The sequence below is a fragment of the Anolis carolinensis genome, chromosome 5, assembly GCF_035594765.1.
Source record: "Anolis carolinensis isolate JA03-04 chromosome 5, rAnoCar3.1.pri, whole genome shotgun sequence".
In the NCBI taxonomy this organism is placed as follows: domain Eukaryota; kingdom Metazoa; phylum Chordata; class Lepidosauria; order Squamata; family Dactyloidae; genus Anolis; species Anolis carolinensis.
The window spans coordinates 83,457,166-83,481,488 of NC_085845.1; the positions used below are offsets into that span (position 1 = coordinate 83,457,166).

Consider the following 24,323-nt stretch of genomic DNA (forward strand, 5'->3'; position numbering starts at 1 on the left):
ATGCAGTAAATAAAGTGAATACACAAATGTAGAATGTTCTTGCAATTGTGAGCTATGCTTTAATACAACAGAGCATACTTTATACTTTGCCACTTCCTATAGCATGGTGAGGAAACTCACTATATATAGCATGGTAAGGGAACAGATGTACAGTTGTAGGGAACAGAATCAATTCCAACCTCCTACCCACTTATAGAAATCATATATAGCCATTGTTGTAGCTCCATCTGACTCTCCTGTAGATATTGTTTTGGACCTTTGTAGCATTTCTTTGCTGTGCAGAATATATACCGATACAAGTATTTATAATCGCAGGTTACAGTATGTGTAGAAATCCTGTCTGTCTATCTGCCTGTCAATAATCTCTAATCTCTAATAAACTTCATTGAGTCCAATGGGACCTCCTTGTAAGAAAATATAGTATATTAAATTTCTTTGGCTATCTAACTAGCTGCTGCTGATATGATAGCAAGTACTATAAAATATGCTTCCAGTACACTTACAAAGGATGATGTTGGAGATAGAAACTCTATTCCTGCTGTGAAAATATACTCTTTGATTATTTTTTTTAATCCAATAGGTCTCTAGTAAGAATTGCATAATGATATATTTAATATTGATTGTTTTCTTCTTTCATTAGCTACCCCCACCACCATAAGATTGGTTTAAGTACTTTTCTAAGCTGCATTGAACTCAAGAAAGAATGAATTTAGTATGTTTTAAATAAATAATAAATGATTGCTTCCAAAACGGGTGGGTACAATTTCTTTTCTTCCATGGCATTTCATTTGGAATGAATATTGTTACTGATAGAAATTGCTCCCAAGTTGTGAAGGTTGTTTGGTTTCTTCGCTGTTGCTTTTTGCTGGCAAGTAAAGACTATTTTGTTTAGGGAGGGATTTGGTTTTAATACGTTGCAGCAGCTGGGCGTTTTAATGGGGAGTATGGTGTTTCAGTTTTATTATGCTTTAAATGTGTTTTTAAAACTGCTTTCAACTATTTTTTGGTTAAACTGTTCTTTAACCATTGTGCTGTGGTTTTTGTTTAGTTGCAATGTGTCTTTAAAATTGAATTACAGTAGAGTCCCGGTTATCCGAGATAAAGGGATGAGCCCAATCTCGGATAACGGAACTGCTCGGATTGCCGGGAGGCCCTATTATCCCTCCCAGCAATCCGGTTTAGGGAAGCACCTCACAATCGCTGCTAGGCAGCAGCGATCGCGGGGTGCTTCCTCCTCCCTCTCCCTCTCCTTCTCTCAAACTCAAGAGGAGAGGGAGGGGCACCCCCAGTGGCGCCTTGGATAATACAGATGCTCGGTTAAGCGGAGCTCAGTTAAGCGGGGCTCTACTGTACATGCTGAGAGAAAGGCAGGGCATAAACTAAACAAACAAACAAACAAGAAATTAAAAATTATCAATACTATATGCAGAAACTATCTTGTCTAATAGCAGCATAATACATTGACATGGAACTGATCACACATGCCTTCCCCCCAAATTCGCCTATTCGTATAGATATGAGAAAAATATCACATAGACATAATCCCATTACCATTCTTTGCTTAGAAGATATCATAGGTTTGAGCCAAGGTAGGCAATCTGATTAGTTAGATTGTTATCTTTTCATCTTGTAGGCTTATGAATGGGGGGCCTATACACATACAGAGAAAGTGCTCCCTTCCACATTAATATCCATGTGAATGGTTTTGGGAAGAGTGCCTCTGTGGTGAAGATGAACAAATATTTCTGCCATGTAAGGACCTTTCCTACTTTCTGAGTAATAATCTGCTTGCAGCCTGCAGTTTTGTATAAAAGTTTTGTTGAGGTGCTTTGTTTATCATTCTTTTAGATGTTCTTCAGAAGGTTTGAGTGGGAACATAGTGGGCATGGGATATTAGCAAGTAATAAAGACTGCTAGATTATCTGGAGGAGGGAACTGTTGAAGTGGAAAGTGACATGTTGTGTATGACTCCTGTTTGTTAAGTCCAGGCTGTTCAAGCTGAATTTAGTTTTCTCTTTGAATATCTCCTACTTCTTTCATTTCTATTTCCTTCTTTTGTTCTTACGATGCATATTTCTTAGAGATCTAATTTCAAAGGTGCTACTTTTTCATATTTGCTTCCATCCATCTCTTTTTTCCTAGAGTTGCATATCTAATATCTAATTTGATTGCTTAATCAAGATTCTAAATTGTCTTGGATCTCATATTGGGAAGATGGATGGGTAGATAGAAATGTAGCTATGTAGATAGATCCAGTGGCTTTCTAACACCTTAGAGGCTTTTGTTAGCATTGTTACATCTGACACATTATTATTATTTTATTATGACACAGCAAACAAGATAGATAAGCTGGATTTCGTATCACAAAATCACAAGTCGAACACTTCCCAAGTGGTGTTGTTGTTGTTGTTGTTGTTGTTGTTGTTGTTATTAATTCTCCGCCTTTCTCCCCGTGGGGACCCAAGGTGGCTAACAATCCCATACTTTACTCAAATTTTAAAAGCGCACTATAAAAGTTAAAAAACAATTAAGTAGTACAGTGTGGTAAAAACAGATTAAAATATAATAAATATGCTTAAAATGTTGCAGAAGCACATTCTCCAGTGAATCATATATTCAAAAAATAAAATTGTTTAGAAAAATTGAGATTGTTTGAAATTCTGTACAAGATATATTCACCTTAAGCAGTTGTGGGTTTCTATAAAACCCTCAGATCACTTTTAACCAAACAGAAAAATATTTTTAAGTATGGTTATGTTGGGGCTTGTAATTTTTCCATTTTTCTTTATTTCTCTCTTTTCCCCAGTCCTTATAGTTAGGATGCAGTCTATACAGTGAAATGAAAAATATTTTTAAAGGAATGATTGTAAACAATTTGACATAGTGGCATCAAATAATTGTTTTTTTATAAAACAGAACAAACCATATATTCACCAGGAATTGCATACTATTCCCCCCCCCCACCCCCAAATAAAAAGATTTTTAGGGTTAATAGATTCATAACATGAAAGAATAATAATGACTTTACCATAGGAAACTTTTTTATAATGAAGAGTATGTTTTGTAATTGACTCGTCCTAGCAAAATTATTGTTTTTAGTACTTCATACTCTTAATTCAGAAACTAATAGGTAGTTCAGGGGAGGAAAATGAGTATGCTTGGCATTATTTGTTGTAGAGAAAACTCCATACATGAGGTGTCCAGACATTGTGAGGCCTGTCCTGTTTTTTCTGTGCTTTAAACTTCATCCAGGATCAAGAAGGAAGGAACTAGACAAACGGACCAAGAACAATTCTTTATTGTATCACTGTTTCAATTAAATTATAATTCAGTGTACCATCATCCCAAAGAACAGTGAATCAAACATCAGGACTTGGCAAAGTTACTTTTAGGGGCTACCGCTTCTACTGATACGTTTCTTGTCCCAATTCAAGGTTCAAAGCCCTAAATGGTTCAGACCCTCCCTGTCTTCGTGATCATATCTCCCCCTATGAACTGGCACCCACTTCCCCGGCCCTGTGATACGCTGTTTGCATTACCCCTTGCCATGTCCTTTTATAGCTACATTAGATCATTTTTAGTATTCCTGACCATTGGATTCCCGAACCTCGCCTGATGGAGTTTCGATGTACTCAGTGTTGTATATATTTGATCTTTAATGTGTTTTATCAGGGTTTTTGTATTTTATGATGTTTTTACTTTATTTTTATTTCTTTATTTGATTTTTAATCGTTATTTTAATTGTCATTATTTAATTGTTATTTTGTTTTATTAAGTTATAGTTAGGTTGTTTATATGGCCTAATGTGCTTTGTCTTGATGTAAACTGTTTGTATGGTTTACTTTGGGATTGAATGGTTGCCATATATTGCCTGAGTCCCTTCGGGGAGATAGGGCGGTCTATAAATAAAGATGATGATGATGATGATGATGATGATGATAATGATGATGATGATGATGATAATTATTATGTCACTTGTCAACCTCATGTATTCATAGATTTTTCTTAGGCAAGGAATACTCTTTTCACTATTTAGCATACATTTCGGAAGTGTTCTCTAAATCAAGGGTGGAGTATGTATGGCAGATCAGCTCAGTCTTGTCTTAGCAGTAGTGTTTCCGCTGGTATGAAAGTATCACTTGATCAAGATCATTGTTTGCTAATTACTTACAGTGGATCATTCTTGTTTTCACTTTGCATCCCACCCAAGTCCTTAACAGATGTTAAGAGTATACTGTTTCTGATATGTATGACATGTAGAAGGATAAAGCTGTACATTCGTGGGAAACCTGGGTAGATGCCAACTCAGAAAACAGATTTATCTTTCAACCTTTTGAATGCATATTACAACCTGCTGAATGGATATTAACCTTATCTGCCTCAGTATAGCCTGTTATGTAACTACCTTTGAAGTTTTGATTTAAAATACATAGGCTGCTAAAGGGCAGCTTTGCTGGTAGATTTTTAAAAGCTGTTTAGAAAGAAAATTGCAATTCTAACAACAAACATGTATTTTCTTTAAAATAGCCAAAGTCCTACAGATTATGAATGCTCCTAATCTACATTGTGCTATAGTCTACAATATCTGAAACAGTTTAGCTAGTAGTCTTACAAATGTTTCCCTATAGTAGTAACACTTCAACTATTGTTAAACTACTCCCTTAGGACAGCAAGATTAGTTGCCTAGGGCATGATTTCTCAAACCTTTTCAGCCGTGGTGCCCTTTTTGAAGCAAAGGGTTTTGTGGAGCCCAAGAAGTGTTTATATATTATACTGTATATTATATTATATATAATGCATATATGTCAGACATGGGCTGAGCCAGTGGCAGATAGATGGAGAATATTTGTGTGGAATAATTCACTTAGCACAATAAATAAATAGATAAATAAATACAATATTTAAAATTAATAACAATTTTAACCAACATAAACTTAACAGTATTTCAATGGAAGACCCCTGGAGCCATTCAATTGAAACTCCTTCTGCCATGAAGGAAAAAAACCATCAAACACCCCCAACAGATGGCCATCCAGCTTTTGTAATAATAATACAGTAGAGTCTTTTGGATAATCCAAGCCATTTTTGTAGTCAATGTTTTCAATATATCATGATATTTTGGTGCTAAATTTGTAAATACAGTAATTACAACATAACATTACTGCGTATTGAACTACTTTTTCTGTCAAATTTGTTGTATAACATGATGTTTTGGCGCATAATTTGTAAAATCAAAAACTAATTTGATGTTTAATAGGCTTTTCCTTGATCCCTCCTTATTATCCAAGATACTCGTTTATCCAAGCTTCTGCCGGCCCATTTAGCTTGGATAAGTGAGACTCTACTGTAATAATAATAATTGGATCATTGATGTTGCCATCCCAGGTGACAGTCGCATTGACGAAAAACAACAGGAAAAACTCAGCCGCTATCAGGACCTCAAGATTGAACTTCAAAGACTCTGGCAGAAACCAGTGCAGGTGGTCCCGGTGGTGATCGGCACATTGGATGCCATGCCAAAAGATCTCAGCCGGCATTTGGAAACAATAGACATTGACAAAATCACGATCTGCCAACTGCAAAAGGCCACCCTACTGGGATCTGCACGCATCATCCGAAAATGCATCACACAGTCCTAGATACTTGGGAAGTGTTCGACTTGTGATTTTGTGATACGAAATCCAGCATATCGATCTTGTTTACTGTGTCATAATAAAATAATAATAATAATAATAATAACAACAATAACAGCAGAAACCTCAGAAAAGGTGGGGTGCCCGCAGAGCCCCTGAACACCTCTAGTGGACATTTTGCATCGTCCAAGCTTCCCCATTCTTACCCCATATATTCCAGAATTTTTAAAGCCTGCAGTATATGATAAAAATGTACAAGATGGGATCTAGTCCAAATCATGGGCCTTCTTAGTGTTTGTTTATGATTGGCCTGTCTCTAGTGGTTTATATTTCCCACTAATAAAGACAATAAAATTCCCCTTGGGTGGCAGATTCTGGAAATATCTATAACATCTTTTCTACTTTCTGCTCATGTTCCATGACCTATTCTAATTTCAGAATGTGTTTTTATCTGTTGATTTTGGAGGTGTTGCTGTGACAGGCTTGAATTAATCATTGTCCCAGTGCCGTCAGGAATTTCTGGTGTTTAATAGATCTCCAAGTATTATTAGGGTCCTATTATGAAACATAAGAGTGTGTTGGTAGTGACGCATAATTTCCCTTGCATGATACCGGGGGGGGGGGGGGGGGGGGGAGAGATGGCTCAAGATTTTCCTCAGTCAGAGGAAGAAATTAGAAAAAGGCTTAGCTGAATAGTATTCTAACCTGTTCTCCCTCCCCCCCCCCCACCCCCCACCCCGCCTCATGTAATGATCTTCTTAGAACTGAATGTGTTGTAAACAAATTGAATGCACAGCAAGCTGACTTCTTAATCACATATGCCAAACAATTGTTCTGGGATCCTGTTGAGAAGGCTGGCAAGCTTTTAGCCTATAGATTAAAAAAATAAACAAATCAAAACACATCCACTGTGCCTTGCATTAAATACCCCAAAGGTCAAATAAGCTTTGAATGCAGTGTTTAAACTTCTCTTTGTACTCATTCAGATGAGTGGAAAGGAACAATAGTGGATTTTTCGCAAAGTCTCAAGACCCTTATCTGTCTGGAGTGTAACAGGATTTCCTTGGAGCATTTATTTATGCATCCTTCAAATAAAGATAAATAAGGATTGGAAAAGTCCCTTGGTTCTGATGTCATCCCCATTACCGTAGGTCTTCCACATTTGCAGGTTTCACTTCTGCGAATTTAATTATTTGCAGATTTGGTTAATATGTTCGCTCTATGAATCTCTCTCTCTGAGCCCTTGGTGGCGCAGTGGGTTGGCGGTTTGAATCCAGGGAGTGGAGTAAGCTTCCACTCTCAGCTCCAGCATTTGCCAACCTAGCAGTTCGAAAACATGCAAATATAAGTACATCAATAGGTACCGCTCCAGCAATCAGCGGTTCAAATCCGAAAGATCAGCTGTTCAAATCTTGTGAGTGGGTGAGCTCCCGCTGTTAGTTCCAGCTTCTGCCATCCTAGCAGTTCGAATGCATGCAATAGGTCCCGCTCCAGCGGGAAGGTAACGACGCTCCATGCAGTCATGCCAGCCACATGACCTTGGAGTTGTCTATGAAAAACCCCGGCTCTTTGGCGTAGAAATGGAGATGAGCACTAACCCCCAGAGTTGGACACGACTGAACTTAATGTCAGGGGAAAACTTTTACCTTTACCTATGAATCTCTAGATCTTCCAACATGACTCTATGGCAGAACTTTCCAAACTTCATGTTTGTGACACACTTTTTAGACATGCATTGTTTCACAACATGGTAATTCCATTTTACCATAAAACCACAGGTTAAACCAATTTTATAAGAGTTTCATATATGTGTGTGTGTGTGTATATATATATATATATATATATGTATGATACACACACACGTGCACTTGTTTTATATCCTGTATAATAAGCCTTTATTGCCTGGAGGCATCCTCTATTTGGGAGGTGTTAACTGGCCCTTGATTGCTTGTTGTCTGGAGTTCTTCTGTTTCTGAGTGGTGTTCATTATTTATTGTCTTGATCCTGGTGTTTTTTTAAAAAAAATACTGGTATCCAGATTTGATTTATTTTTATGCTTTCTTCCTTTGTATTGAAATTGTCAGTGTACTTGTGGATTTCAATGGCTTCTTATCTTAAGATTTTCTTCCTAAGAAAATGTTTTCTTTTCTTAATTAGAATCCATTTTGGTGGCATTTGCTACAGCTCAATCAACAAATTGTGCACATTTTAAAAGTTATAACAGTACATACACTTGAACAGCGCCAGCATTATTCCATGGTCAACCTGCAGCAGAAGTTGGCCATAAAGCTGCATTGGGCTTAGAGAGTCTTAGAAAGATGTTTTCTTTTTCATGTGTGGCTTTGTCATTTTTGCAGGAGTCCTGCACCCCCAGCCCTTTGTATTTTGGCTAATCTGTAGAAAAACTCTCCTAATTGTAGTTACTTTGCAAAGCAGCAGTATCTTATGTTATTATGCAAATGCTCCAGGTAACCTGGCACCAACCCATTTTGAACTAAATTTAGCACCTTGAATTGGTACTTGAAGTGAACTGTCAACCACTGAAGGTAGCAGAATACTGAAATAGTATGATTATATCAGTCAGTTCGATTTAATAATCTTGGTTAACTTGTTTTGGACCCAACTATGAAAATAATTGAGAAACTATCCTATTAGCCGAAAACAGACAGGCTAGATCGCTAAATGATATAATAATAATATTTAGAAGATGGCAGTCTTGTACAAAGAGCACACCTGGCTGCCTGGAAACTATTTTTAAGGCAAATCTCAACAATTCTATGAAAACAACAACATCATCAACAACAAGTAATCATGGGAACACTTGAGGATGAGCAAATAGTAGATGAGACCTGCGTAGAAATACTAGGGATTTAGAACAGAATTTGACACATGCTCTGTCTCATTGCTTATTTATATAAAAAAGCAACAACTGAAAATACAAAAAGATTGGTACAATTGGCATCTTTTTCCTCAGAGGGAAGCCTTTAATTTAGAAAACAGTTTATGGTTCTGTTGTGATTTGTGGAAGCACAAAATTTATTTGCAGACACAGATCTCACTGTCTGGTGAAGTACAAAGTATTAATATCAGGGAATGGCACAGACTTTAAAATTTTTATTATCTGTGGTATGAAGAGATATAGTCATGATATGGTTCTGGAAAGAGGTACTTCTCATCATCTTCACTAGTGTAAAAGCCATTTATTCTATCTTCTCCGATGCACTTCACAGCCTTCAGAACAGCAAGTAATATTCAGTTATCCATTTAAGAGTTGTTCAGCAAGAGGATATTATTTTCACACCCCAAATGCTGAATCATAATATTTCCATTTGGAATTAAAGTGGAGAATTGGGATTGAACTATCTCAAAGTACTCCTTGAAAATGTTTGCATTAGTGTTCATTTTTCTATACAAAAAAGAACCCAAATGGAGCAAGACAATCTAAACCCAATAGGCAAGCAAACAATGTATTTCTTGTTCTTTAACAAGCATTTTAAAGAATTACTGGTAAATATGGAATTGTTTCTTGAAATATGCTTTTAGAAAATGTTACTAAGAAGCCTGCAAAAAGTTAGTGACATTACATTACAACCAAACAATTGTATGTGCTCTTCTGCTTTTTTAGAACTTTGTTCACATTAATTGTATCAACTGTGATGGTTATATGTATTGGCCTTGGTGATGCATAATGATACAAAAGTTGGCTTGTTGGGTTTTTGGAGTTATCTGAGCTATCGTTTGTGAAAGCAAAAAATAAACCAATCCTTGAGGCAACCAAAAGATTAATTATTTTGCATACATGTTTGAGAAATGAAGACCATGCCACATGATTTTTGTTCTTTTTGTATTAACACTCTTGCAGAATTGTAGCTTAACCTAACACGGAACTCAATCCTCACTTGCAAGGATATTTCCAGTCCATGCATTTCTGCTTTAAACAGTTAAATGTTAATTGATCATGTTCATTATTAAACCTTAACCAAAAGATGTTATTGCTTTTCACTTCATTACATCTCCACTGCCAATATCCTTAGGGTCTAGTTTATGGAAAATGGACTCATCTCTAAAGAAAGCGATAACCATATTAATTTCTCCAGCTCTTCTTTGCAATACAGAGATGGATAACTGCAGAGGAGACAGTTTTCAATCCATGCCCCTGAAACATGCCACTTCATGTTTTGGTGGCATTTGGGCTGATTTTTTATTTGTTTTTGGAGGTGAGAGGCTGTTTAGGGTTAGGGGAAGTAAACAGCCACATTTGTGGACAAATTAAAAATTACCCCCTAAAGTGGCGGGATATGTTTTAAAAAATTTCCAAGGATTTTAGAGCTTTGGATGTCTTTGTAGAGCGGGTTTAGAGGCTGAAAAAATGGGCCTTGTTTCTTATACACATCTCCCTTTGCCTATCACATGAGATCCTCATTTACTCATCTTGTGATATTATCATACTTTGCCTATCCCTGTTCCAGATTTGCCCTTTGACTAGTAAACATCCTCTTAGTAGTCAGCCCTTGTAATAGGTTTAATACATATTATTTAAAAACTTTGTGCATGGATACAGGTTTTTAATTGTTGCCTGATTAATTTGAAGTAGTTATTTTACTTACTAAAAGTGTTATTCACTGATGATCTAATCAATCACTGATCTACTTGCCGGCTGAATTTATGATGGTTAAAATGAATCCCTCCTCCCCTCTCAGTTGTTAAGTTGATGGGTTAAATTCAAAGAACCATGAGCAGAAGGAAAAAAGACACTAGCACTGTTCAACAAATTAGAACATTTTGTATAGTATGTTGATATATAAGTCCTAAGGCAAATTGGAAAACAGCTGTTATATGAACTGAAGACAATTTCCACATCTGATTGCATGCATCTTTAGATTCAGTTTACTAGTTTGCTCTAGATGCATCATTAGTGGGGTTCAGTGTGCTCTCTGGCTGCAGGATGAACTACAGCTCCCACCATGGTGGGTCAGTCCCCCTCAGTTCCCTTCAGTAAGTTCAGTTGGTCATGGGGGTTCTGTGTAACAGGTTTGGTCCAGATCCATCATCGGTGATGGACACAAAGTCTTTGGGTGTCAGTGAACTACAACTTGCAGAAATGAAAGTCAGTTTCCCCCAAACCCATCAGTTGGTCATGGGAGTTCTGTGTGCCAAGTTTGATCCAGGTCCATTGTCAGTGGTGTTCACATTTTCTCTGGTTGTAGGTGAACTACAACTCCCAGAAATCAAGGTCTATCCCTCCCAAACCCCTCCAGTATTCAAATTTGGGCATATCAGGCATGCACACATTATCATTTGAGTTCACAGTGCTCTCTGAATGTAGGTGAACTGCAACTCCCCCAAATCAAGGTGAATTTCTCCTAAAGCCCTCCAGTATTTTTGTTGGTCATGGGGGTTCTGTGTGCCAAGTTAAGTCTAGGTCCATCTTTGGTGGGGTTGAGAGTGCTCTTTGATTGCAGGTGAACTTTAAATCCTAGTATCTACAAGTCCCAAATGTCAAAGGCAATTCCCCCCAAAACCCACCAGTATTCAAATTTGGGCATATTAGGTTTATGTGCCAAGTTTAGTCCAGATCTATTGTTATTTGGGTTCACAGTGCTCTGTGGTTGTGAGCTACAATTCCTATAAATCAAGGTCAAATGCCCCAAAACCTCTTGAGTATTTTTCGTTGGTCATGGGGGTTCTGTGTGCCAAATTTGGTCCAGGTCCATTGCTGGTGGAGGTCATAGTTCTCTGTATTGATTCAGGGTGAACTAAAACTTCCATCAAGTTGAGTCAGTCCCCCAAACCCTTCCGGTATGTTCAATTGCTGGTCAATTCTGCTCTGCTTGCTGTGCCCCATAGAAAAGAGCATGAAAGGGTTAAGGGAGAGTCAGTGGGCAGGATCATGCAAATTCCACACCAATGGAGAGACTAAGAAACACTGGGATATCTGTGGTGGAGGAGAAACAGAAAATCTTGGAAGCAATTGTCCCTGTATGAGAGCCTTCACTTGGGTGGGGGGGGGCAGCATGGTATTTGTGGAGGACATTGGCAAGGCTCTTGGACAAGTTTAGGGCGCTTGCTATAACCTGCAATGTCATTGGAGGGAGGGCCATTAGTATCTCCTGCGTAATGGGTGCTATAGCTATTTGTGGAAGTGGGAAGTGAACACCCCAGCCACATACACACATACATATTTTCACTTTTATTATGTGTATAGATAGATATTCACACACATTTTGTTTATCCCATAATATTTTCTGGCAGTATGACCAAAGACTTTTTATACCAGCTTCCCAGATTGAATTAGATAGCAAGGGCCTAGATACCCTAAATAATCATCATTTTCATCATCATCATTATTATTTATTTCCCTTTCTCCCTGTGTGGAATTAAGGCGGCTAACACTCTACACTAAACAAGTTTAAAAAGTGCAATATAAAAGTTTAAAATACCATTAAATAACAGTGTGATAAAAACAGAATTAAAATACAGTAAATACACTGAAATGGCCTTTATAACTCATATTCCCTCCAGTCTCACCCAGCCTCCCCAGAGCCCTCCCCTTTTCTTTCCCCTTCTCCAAATGCCTGTAGATATTAAAGGTCTTGACCTGCTTGCGGAAGGCGAGCAGGGATGGGGCCATCCTGACTTCTTTTGGGAGGGAGTTCTACAGTCTGGGAGCAGCCACTGAAAAGCCTGTCTCCCGTGTTCCCGCCAAACATTGTTTCTTAAACTCTGCTCTTCCAGATGTTTTGGACTTCAGCTCCCACAATTCCTAACAGCTGGTGAGCTGGTTGAGATTTCTGGGAGCTGAAGTCCAAAACACCTGGGGGAGCAGAGTCTGAGAAACACTGCACCAGATCATGCCTGATCTTAGAAGCTAAGGAATGCCGTCCTTTATCAGTACTGGATGAGAGACTGCCAACAAATAGCAGGTGCTTTAGGTTGTTTCACAAAAAAGAATGGACTGTCTAAAAAACCTATAAAATTCATAGGGTTTTCATGAGTCAGCAGGTGACTTTAAGGTGCACACAACACACACACGTAAAATTGGAAAGAATAGGAACAACATCTGGGACCTTTCATTTAGTCTGGATGCACCATGTTTTAATGGAAAGCAATAAATGCATTTAAACCTGCTGCTGAGAGAGATTCAAATTTTGCTTCCTGTCTCCCTTTCCTCCTTCGTGAAACAGTTATGCAAAGACATATCCTTGTGCTCTTCGACATTGTGACATCAAATTCTATTTATAAGGTTTAGCTTTTTTCAATTTATGTTGTTTTCAGACTTCTTTTGATAATATATCAAAATGCTGTTGCTTTTACAGATTACCTTTCTCAAGGAATAGATCTCTCTGGAATAGAAGTAATTGAAAATGACCTGCTGTTTATTGCAAGAGCTCGACTTGAAGTTGAAAACCAGGCTAAACGGCTGCTTGAGCAAGGAATAGAAACTCAGGTAAAGTATCTTTTTTGCTTTCTCTCAAAATTAGATTGAAAGATGAATGAAATACAAAACCTCTCAAAATGAGATAAATGATTTGCTCTTTAGCTATGGTGAAATACTTTGATTGGTGAAATTTGATATTTAAAAATAAATTAGTGGATTTGCAGGCTAACATTGGAGGATATGTAGGCTAACACTTTTAGAATAAATCAATTTATTTCAGCATAACCTGATATGAGTGACACTCTACTTCTTCAGAGCAATGTAAAAAAGTGAACCAAAGGTTTGTTCTGAAATAAATTGTTCAATCACAAGACTACCATTTTCTTTCCCTTTTATGTTAGTATGAGTTTGTTATCCTATCTTTTTCCCAGAACTAACTCAATGTGTTTTCAGTAAGATGTGCAAAATCAGATATAGTTATGTTTGATAACATCTTGAAGACTTAACATTACTACCTAATACTGGATTAGGTGGATTGCAACATAAATATGCATGCTTATTATTATAGTTATGCTTCTACTAAAAGGTTGGGTTATTGAACAGATGTATTATTTAGCTCTTGTCAGTTCCTTGCTGAGGATGTAGAGGAGTGGGCTCTAACAAATACTTGTCTTCCATCACATTGGTCTGAAACTACTTTCGGTGCTGATCATTTACTAGATGAGGTAAGCACCCACCCAGCGTTGAGGGCCCATCTACATGGAGGGCTATTCTGAAGTAGCAATATTCTGGACTGGCCCCAAGGACAGCTTGGACCATCCTTGTCCCACTGTGGTGGGAGGATAGAGTCCCGACCACCCAATTGGATCAAAGCTAGTTTGGCTTTGCTGGATGACCATCCTTTGTTGTACTTTGTGTCTGCGGCAGTAGGCACAGAGCTCCAGAGAGCTCCTGGCTGTTAACAGGCACCTTTGACCAAAATTAACCAGTGTGGGCCATATGGGGATTCAGAGCCTGGTCTCCAGAGCCATATTCCAGTGCCCAACCACTACAGCATCTTGGCTATCTTTAATGTTTAATATTCTCCTGTAAAAGTAGAAAGGGGTGTATCAATTTATTTTTTATGATCCTGAATAATACATTTTAGATTATCATGTTATCCCATTGAATTGATTTGATTAGTACTTTTTAAATACTCCATAGACTGAATAGTCTATGATTTCTGCTGTTTATAAACATACTAGAGAAAAAATAACAATAATTTTCAGTATTTAAAAAAGGGTTGGAACTTTCTATCTATATCAAACACTTCTAAATGTATAACAAACAGACAAGCTAAATATATAACAATATATCTTAGCATTGGGCCACTGTGATGCAGCGGGTTAAACGGCTAAGTTTCAGAATTTGCTAACCTGGATGGTCGGCGGTTCGAATCCATGGGACGGGTGAGTTCCCGTTGTTAGCCCCAGCTTCTCCAAATCTAGCAGTTAGAAAACATGCAAATGTGAGTAGATCAATAGTAGATTGGCGGGAAGGTAACGGCGCTCCATGCAGTCATGCTGGCCACATGAACTAGGAGGCATCTACGGACAACGCCGGCTCTTTGGCTTAGGAATGAGCATCACCACCCAGAGTCAAGACTCGACTAGACTTAATGTCACAGGAAAACTTTTACCTTTTATCTTAGTATTAGACTGACAATTACAATATGCTCAAAATTTAAAGATTTCCCAGGATTAGTTAAGTTGCTGTTAAAAAAAATGCTCATTTACTTCATAGAATCATAGAATCATAGAATAGTAGAGTTGGAAGAGACCTCATGGGCCATCCAGTCCAACCCCCTGCCAAGAAGCAGAAAATCGCATTCAAAGCACCCCCGACAGATGGCCATCCAGCCTCTGCTTAAAAGCCTCCAAGGAAGGAGCCTCCACCACAGCCCGGGGGAGAGAGTTCCACTGTCGAACAGCCCTCACAGTGAGGAAGTTCTTCCTGATGTTCAGGTGGAATCTCCTTTCCTGTAGTTTGAAGCCATTGTTCCGTGTCCTAGTCTGCAGGGCAGCAGAAAACAAGCTTGCTCCCTCCTCCCTATGACTTTCCTTCACGTATTTGTACATGGCTATCATGTCTCCTCTCAGCCTTCTCTTCTGCAGGCTAAACATGCCAAGTTCTTTAAGCCGCTCCTCATAGGGCTTGGTCTCTAGACCCTTAATCATTTTAGTCGCCCTCCTCTGGACACTTTCCAGCTTGTCAACATCTCCCTTCAACTGTGGTACCCAGAATTGGACGCAGTATTCCAGGTGTGATCTGACCAAGGCAGAATAGAGGGGGAGCATGACTTCCCTGGATCTAGACGCTATTCCCCTATTGATGCAGGCCAGAATCCCGTTGGCTTTTTTAGCTGCTGCATCACATTGTTGGCTCATGTTTAACTTGTTGTCCACGAGGACTCCAAGGTCTTTTTCGCACACACTGCTGTCAAGCCAGGCGTCCCCCATTCTGTATCTTTGATTTCCATTTTTTCTGCTGAAATGAAGTATCTTGCATTTGTCCCTGTTGAACTTCATTTTGTTAGTTTCGGCCCATCTCTCTAGTCTGTCAAGATCGTTTTGAATTCTACTCCTGTCTTCTGGAGTGTTGGCTATCCCTCCCAGTTTTGTGTCGTCTGCAAACTTGATGATCGTGCCTTCTAACCCTTCGTCTAAGTCGTTAATAAAGATGTTGAACAGAACCGGGCCCAGGACGGAGCCCTGCGGCACTCCACTTGTCACTTCTTTCCATGATGAAGACGACTCATTGGTGAGCACCCTTTGGGTTCATTCGCTTAGCCAATTGCAGATCCACCTAACCGTAGTTTTGTCTAGCCCACATTTTACTAGTTTATTTGCCAGAAGGTCGTGGGGGACTTTGTCGAAGGCCTTACTGAAATCTAGGTAGGCTACAGCATTCCCTGTATCGACCCAACTCGTAACTCTATCGAAAATCTGTATCATAAATTTATGGCTATTAAAAGAAGTAGTGTACCTTATTCTCCTAGCACTGACGTAAGAGACAAGATTCTGAAACAGGAAAAATGGAAATAATATTTATTTCTTAGTGATTGTTGTCACTGTCATTCTCAATATCTTCATTTAAGAATTAAAATGATCTAAACTAAAGGATAAAATTTGTTATAAATATAAATCTAGATTATGCAGGCCACATGCAGCTTCTCTAGACCCCACTTTTGTAGCTCCTGAAGGCCCCACCCAATTTCCCCAAGCCCTCCCATAAAAAAAGATCAGCAGGATTCCATCAGTTGCCTCCAAACCTCACAGAAAACTTCCGCAAATATGTGAAAATATTCTCCTCTCGCTGCCCCCCCCCCCCCGAATCCTGTCTTCCCATTATTTTTCCGTTAATAAATAATGCAAGGTATTGCCATGTGCTTTTAAAAATTTCTGACTTATGAAGACAGACCCTAAGGTGAACCTATCACAAGGTTTTCTAGACAAGATTTGTTCAGAAGGGATTTGCCATGACTTTCCTTTGACGCTAGGAGTATGTGACTTGCCCAAGGCCACTTGGTGGGTTTCCATGCTTGATCAGAAATTTGAACACTGACTTCCAGAGTCACAGTCCAATGCTCAAACCACTACACCATGCTACCTCTCAATAATGTAAGTATTTTCTGGTTATAACACAGTCCTATACTATAATGAAGGAGCCCGCAGTGGCGCAGTGCGTTAAACCACTGATCTGGTGAACTTGCTGACCGAACTTGCAGAGTGAGCTCCCGCTATTAGCCCCAACTTCTGCCAATCTAGCAGTTCAAAAACATGCAAATATGACTAGATCAATAGGTACCGCTTCTGCGTAAAGGCGTTCCATGCAGTCATGCCAGCCACATGACCTAGGAGGTGTCTATGGACAACGCCAGCTCTTCAGCTTAGAAATGGAGATGAGCACCAACTCCCAGAGTCATACACGACTGGACTTAATGTCAGGGGAAACCTTTACCTTTACCTATACTATAATGATACCCATACATTGAATAGCAAAGAGTGAGATAATTTCGCTGATGTCTAAAGGATATACTCTTGCAGTATAGCTTTTTGAAAATACAGGCATATAAGTATGTCATTTTTATTTTTCCCAGGAATGCATAATGTTTTGCCTTCTCTTAGACTCCAGTGCATTCCAATGCATGATAAAAAAACCTTCCAGTTTTCTATAAAATGACAATTTCCCCCTCCTGTTTTGATAGTAGTGTAGGCTCTAGATGCAGATATGTTTAATTTTTCTGATTATAAATACTGGGTTTGGCTGTCCTAGGCACAGAATGTCTATTTATTCTAATACCCCTAATCTTCCTCCCCACAAATATTATAAAATATGTAGGTGTTTGATTTTAGAACACAGCTATCTGAAACGTTTCCTCTTGTTTGTGTCCTTTCATTGCAACACATCTGACCTTGCTTAACTTTTTTCTGTCTCTGTATTAAATACTGAAGCCCAACTGACAAGTGAGGCCCTGGAAAATTAATCTGGCTCCATCTAAGTAATTGACAGCCTTGTCAGACAGTATATCAAAATAATCAAGAAATTATTAGCATACACGCCTGCTGTGCAGAGCCAATGACTTGCTTTCAATCAACTCAGGGATGATCTGGAAGAACTTTATTAGTGTTTAATTGTATCTTGAGTAAAATGGAGAGTGTCATGATGAAGTGCTGCTGGGTTATCTTCCCTGACTTCCTGACAAACCCATAAAGATTTAGTAGACAATTGTTTTGTGGTCTAGTTCAGAGTAAGGGCTTCTTAAGCTTTTTCCACTTGCAAAACCCTTTCTACCTAAGGAAATTTTACATAACCTCAGGTATATATTTATATCTAAAATAGGTAACAAAACCAAACATTTACTTATAATAAATCAGCATTTGCAAGGCTTGCCATGCTTGCTTGTGGAGTACAGCTGAAGCATTTTCTAAAGAGTCAATTGTAAACACTGAATGTTGTTGTTAACAGATTTATGTAGATAGATGGCATTCACATTTTTTTTACAGTTGCCAATTTTTTCATGACCCCAACATTGAGCAAAGGGGGACCATAGTTTAAGAAGCAGTGGTCCAGAGAAAGAGGTACACAATCTGGGACTGTGGTGAATAAATGAAATCAGATCTGAACCTGATCGTCTTATCCTTAGATGGCTATATATAATTATATAATTAGTAGCTCATATTTTTAGAGGATTTGGTGTGAAAAATTGAATCAATAAGGCACCAGAATTGGCGGTGCTAAAAGATGATTGGGTATAGTTTTGTACTGTCTTTACCTTTTTAAAGACACTTTTATATCATACCGTTTTCCTGTTTTTTGTTTTTTGTTTTATAGTTATGGTGCTTTGTTTTAGAGATGGCACTCATAAAAACATGTAACGCCCATGTGTCTCTCTTTCTCTTCAGCAACATGTTATTTATGAATCCAAGAGCAAGAATAATTTCAGTGGTAGAGGAAATATGCATTTTCGCTCTTAAAGTAATACTGCTCTTATAACCAGCATTTGGCACTACATAATATTTTAGTAATTATTAATATGCTGACATTTAAATGAAAAGCTTCTTTTAAAAACACATGTAATATGCAATTTATATAAAGATGGAGTAGGAGAAAAGAGATGTACATTAAAAAGGCAATGCCGTATTTTAATTCTAAACTTGGCTTCTGACTAATCAGTTTAGTTCTGTACTTTCTGTATTTCTTTCATTAACTTTAAATATTCCTATATTCCAACTTCTATAATGCAGTTTGTTCCATATCTCTCTCAGCAGTCTTCAGTCTCCTTAAAAGGGTGAAGCACACAATGTATCTTTGACTTAACTTCACATTCTAGCAATCAATATAATTGGACAGGACTCAAGCCCAATACAGCCATATAAAGGCTGAGATGCGGCAGAATAGCGCTTGGCCTATTATCAATAAAGCACTTTACTGTCCTTGTGACGCTGTGGCTATTATATATCTTTCTCTATGCCATACAATAGGCGTCTCTTAATTTGGACCTACTGCTAAGCTGCTTATTGTCCTCTTGAAGAGAATAGAATACTTAATAAAGTCTGAGAAGGCTTGGATTAAAATAAATTGTACTACTGAATAGAGACTCAAGAGCAAAAAAAAAGGACTTGCTAACATCCACCATCCCTACACTCTTGCTTTAACAGATGTAGCGTTTAGAGCATTACACCTTTTTGAACTCCAGGTTAAGTGTCACTTAACATTGACACCATCAAGAATGTTGGTAGCAACTTGCTCATTAAGCAACAGTTGTTATGATTTATTCTTATTTGGCTAACAATTCCCATAAGGGTACTTTTAATCAAAGAGTTTATTGCCAGTAGACTAACAGAAGATCCAGATATTCTTATACAGGGCTCTTCTGGAATGTATACTTTGCAGCAGTTGTCTGACCTGAAAGATATTTTTTGTTATTGTTTGATCCTGTTAGTTCAGGACTATTTCCCGCATGATGAATTATTGTTCCTACTTAATGAACGGAGTAATGAGGCTATCTTATTTTTTTCTTACATCCCTTGAAAATAAGTTTGAATCCCAGTCTCCATAATTAGAATTGGATCAGATCTCTACTCCAGCATGAAATGACCTCTATTTAGTAGTAGTGTTGTCGAACAACCAAAGCATGCAAAAGCTTGCTGAATATACGTACATGTGTGTGAGAGAGTGCTTCTTTGTGCACGTGTGCACGTGTATGTTACTGCAGTAATCTGCTATTTTCATTAGTGGGTCCTCTGTCTCATTGTAATTGTGCTATGGTGGATACAGATTATTCACCCACCATCTCCTGCTTTTGGATTTAGGAAGCATCACTGGAACATGTCTGATCTTTTTATCAATCAAAGAAGAACCTAGGTTTCTGCTGGATAGAAAAAGCAAATACTTTTCTAGTGTTAGTCTGAGATTTCAAATCATACTACAGGGCATGCTATCTAAGACCTTTTCCTTTTCTTTTTATTCTCTCTTGAGACCATCCTTCAGAATTAATTCAAATTAGGAAGAAATCAGACCTCCTTGAATCAGCCCAAGGAAGGCGCCTATGATTTAAGGCTCCCAAGCCCACAGAATGTGTCTAAGTGGGGGCTTCTTCTTCTTTATTCGTTCAGTTGTTTCCAACTCTTTGTGACCTCATGGACCAGTCCATGCCAGAGCTCCCTGTCGGCCGTCGCTGCCCCCAGTTCCTTCAAGGCCAAGCCAGTCACTTCAAGGATACCATCCACCCATCTCGCTCTTGGTCAGCTTCTCTTCCTTTTTCCTTCCATTTTCCCCAGCATCATGATCTTTTCCAAGCTTTCCTGTCTTCTCATGATGTGACCAAAATACTTCATCTTTGCTTCTAATATCCTTCCGTCTAGTGAGCAGCCGGGGGCTAGATTGGTTGAATTTAGGACAAACTAGTAAAGTTAAAAAAAAAAAGCCCTCCCAATTTTACAAATAATGGGTATGAGAAGAGTAGGGTGACTGCGATCTTGAGGTCCACTTCTTTCCTTTCTCTTCTCTGTTCCCTGGTAGTGAATTTGAAAAACTTCACAAAGCCAAAACTAGAAATAGGATTTCATACAATATATGGAAAATGGTAAGATGCCAACCCAGAATTCAAGATTATCCTGCTTGCTAGAAAATGAGATGATGTTTTGCCCTCAACTTTTACAAACCAGATTGTATAGCTTTGCAGTCTAGCTGGACGAAACAAATGTTCATGCTTCCTCTCCATATACAGAGATGAGCTGCTTATACCCACAAAGCTAATCATTCTACACACAGCTAAAATTGTTTCTAAAAACATACCTATATCCTGATCCTCCCCATGTTGATATAAAAATAAATCCCATGATTCCAATGAGAGTTGCTAGCAAGACGTATACTTAAGACTCTGCCCATGTTGTTCTACCAAGAGCTTTAATAATGCTGTTCACAGGGGCTTAACCCGATGTAGTAAGATTTGTTTGTTACTGTTATACTCTGAAATGTATAAAGCTTTCATCTTAATGAAAGTGAGATGCTGTGCATGGGCATTAAGAACAAGGACTAACATTAGGTACTGAAATATATTTCTTCCAAAGTAGGGTTTAAAATAAACTACAGATTTCTCTGCAGTGTAATCAGCCAATAGTGATATAACCTACAATATCTTTTCAGTTTCCATAGGAACAGATGATAGGATATTTGAGTCTTGAAGTGTAAGTAGAATATATTTCAGAGGATCTTGATTCTGAACTTCCATACTACCAAAATCTTTTAAAATGTTGCATTTAAAGATAATGGCTTTTTATTACAGTTACACTGTATAGATGTATGGAGATGCCCATTTAGGGACCATTAAAAAAGAAGAGAAAATAAGACATGCTTGCATTTGCAAATTTATAGAGAACTGCAAATTTAGAAACAATTGCTCTATTTTAGAAATGAATGGACATTTTCTCCCCTTAGAGCAGAAAACTGTAACCAATTGACCTACGTGTTCCAAGTGTTGAAGGGCAACTTCAAGACTGCTGCTCTTCCTTTATGGTTATTTATTATCACTGTTCAAAAAGAGAACTGTCCTCTGCAAGTAGGTCACAGAGGCACCAAAGAGAAAGAGAGGGACAGTGTTTTTTTTAAAAAAAAAATTGAGATCTTTATAATTTCTTCTCATGTTTGCATATTAGTTGTATTATTTAAGTCAAGTTGAGAGGGAACAGTTTCAGAGACTAAAAAAAATCTTCATTCAGAAATGGCATTTTGAATATTAACTTTATATGTATTACTTGCAAATTTGAGTATCTCTGTTGGGTGGTATAGATACTGTCCCTTCACTGCATTTGAAACAACCTGAAACATAAAGCTTGTTGATACTTTATCAGATGAACTGAATGGTTTTAAAAGATAGTTGCAAATTGGAAGTACTTAATAAAATTGTTCTTTTGCATGGTCCTCTGCCCTCTCATTTACAAAAGCTTTGTCAAAGTTCTAGACTAAAATCCGAGCCATCGTATTTTAGCTTTTAGTTTCTTTTATGGAGAGAGAAAAACATTCTTCCTTGCGGAAGCAATAAAAAATTGGGTGTGGTTATTACTTAGATGGGAAACCTCTTTCTCTTAATTATCTTAGGTAGGTAAAGGTTTTCCCCTGACATTAAGTCCAGTTGTGTCCGACTCTGGGGGTTGGTGCTCATCTCCATTTCTAAGCCAAAGTGCTGGCGTTGCCCGTAGACACCTCCAAGGTCATGTAGCCGGCACTGTTACCTTCCCGCTGGAGCGGTACTTATTGATCTACTCAGATTTGCAATTTTTTGAACTGCTAGGTTGGCAGAAGCTGGGGCTAACAACGGGAGCTCACTCCGCTCCCCAGATTTGAACTGCTGACCTTTCGGTCAGCAAGTTCAGCAGCTCAGTGGTTTAATCCGCTGCGCTATTGGGGGCTCCATTAATTAGCTCCTTGAAAGTAATATAGAATATGCATTGAATAAATAAAACAATATAAATAAACATGTGTAAGCCTGCCAATTCTAACAATTACCCACATACTTCTTAAAAGCTTATAATGTGGGCATGAATGTAATCGACCTTTCCTGTTATTTGTCTGCGCTACCTGCGTCCCTTCAGGTGTTTGGGCCTCCAACTCCTAGAAATCCTAGCCAGTTTGGTCAATGGTCAGAAATTCTGGGATCTAAAGTTCAAAACAGCTGGAGGGCCACAGGTTGTGCAGGCCTACTATAGAGGTTTCATGTAGCTATTTTGACTCGATATGCATTGATAGCTCTTTTCTATCATTTTGCATTTAATTTATGATAATCTTTTTCACCATTGAGCAAAACATTTGTCCTATGTTGATTTTCTCATCTTTTTATCCTCTTTATTGTTTTCATATGAAAAGCTTCCAATATAAATATTATAGTTTTGGATCTGATGCAAGCCAGCTTATTGCTTTTGCTCCTTTCTATAAGATAATATAGTGCATATAATATACCATGTGCCAAAATAGCATTCTGTGGTGAGATCTCCCTAAGGGCTTTATCAAGGAGGAGGGTAAAAATTTATTAATTAAAAAAAGACATCAGAGGTAAATCCATGAATGGAGTGCTGGAATGTGTGGTCCCTAATTGCAACCAACTACCTAATTATTGGAGGAAAAGCTCCCAGTCAGAGATATTATTTTTATATCACGTTGAGCAGGCATGGGCAAAATTCATCCCTCCTTGTGTTTTGGACTTGTTCGCTTGCTGATCAATTCCTCTGTTTGCTGTGTGTCATATAAAAGAATAGGAAAGGCAGTGGTTGGGGTCATGCAAATTCCACACCATTTGAGAGAGTAAGAAACACTGGGATGTCTGTGGTGGAGGAGAAACAGAAAATCTTGGATGAAATTGTCCCCGTATGATAGCCTTCACTTGGTGGGGAGAAGTATGGTGTTGGTGGAGGAAATTGGCAGGGCTCTTGGACATGTTTAGGGCGCTCGCTATAATCTGCAATGTCATTGGAGGGAGGGCCATTGGTGTCTCCTGAGTAGATTTGTATTTAATTATTCTGAAAGAATAATTGTGCGAATAACAATTCTAATTTTAGATGCACATCCTATGTGATTTTATTATTAAATTGGTATGTTTCATTTGTTTATCACTATATGTATTGAACTGCACCAAGCTTCTTTATTTACCAAATAAATATTTTCTGTGATTAAAAGACAAAATGAGTTGAATCCCATGAGTCATAGCAGCCTATCATTAATGTCCACCTCCACATAGTAACATTAATCTGGCTTGAAAACTTGTCTGGTTAAAATAACAGACAATCCTTGTTAATAACTATTTCACTACAGTGAACCAGTTAGAACTTTGTAAAATGTCTCATTTATACATTTTCTAGAATAAAATGGTGGCAAGGCCATTTTAGGAGAGAATAACACATCAAAAGCTTTAATAAACCAAACCATTAACTGGGAGATTTCAACCTTGACCAATATTAATCTTTATACTGTTGAAAAATCTTTACTTGCTCTATAATTGGTTGCATTTAAGAGTAAAATAAATTACTTGCAGTAGTTATCCAAGGAGAAAAATATGTGAAGAGAGACTATTTATCACTCTTCTAAAGTATTGGCATTGTATTTTCAAGGGAATTATTGTAATGGTATAGAAAAACCAAAGGTAAAAATTGGTCCTGTTATTTTTAGCTTTATCCCATTCTTATATGTTTTAAAGACACTGGAACCTTAACTTCATGGAGTGACTGATGGGCTCAGTGGAAAAGCACCATTTTAAGGGTAATTCCTGATCATGGTTT

At 38.0% G+C, this 24,323-nt stretch overlaps 1 protein-coding gene across 2 annotated transcripts in view; it reads left to right on the plus strand.

Annotated features, from left to right (window-relative positions):
* Positions 1-24,323, plus strand: part of cog5 (component of oligomeric golgi complex 5) — a 244,452-nt gene that overhangs the window by 97,969 nt on the left and 122,160 nt on the right. For both annotated transcript variants that reach the window (XM_008111582.3, XM_008111583.3), the window contains exon 7: positions 12,950-13,080. In XM_008111582.3, coding sequence (XP_008109789.2) covers positions 12,950-13,080 — 131 coding nt within the window. The remainder of the gene's footprint in view (positions 1-12,949; positions 13,081-24,323) is intronic.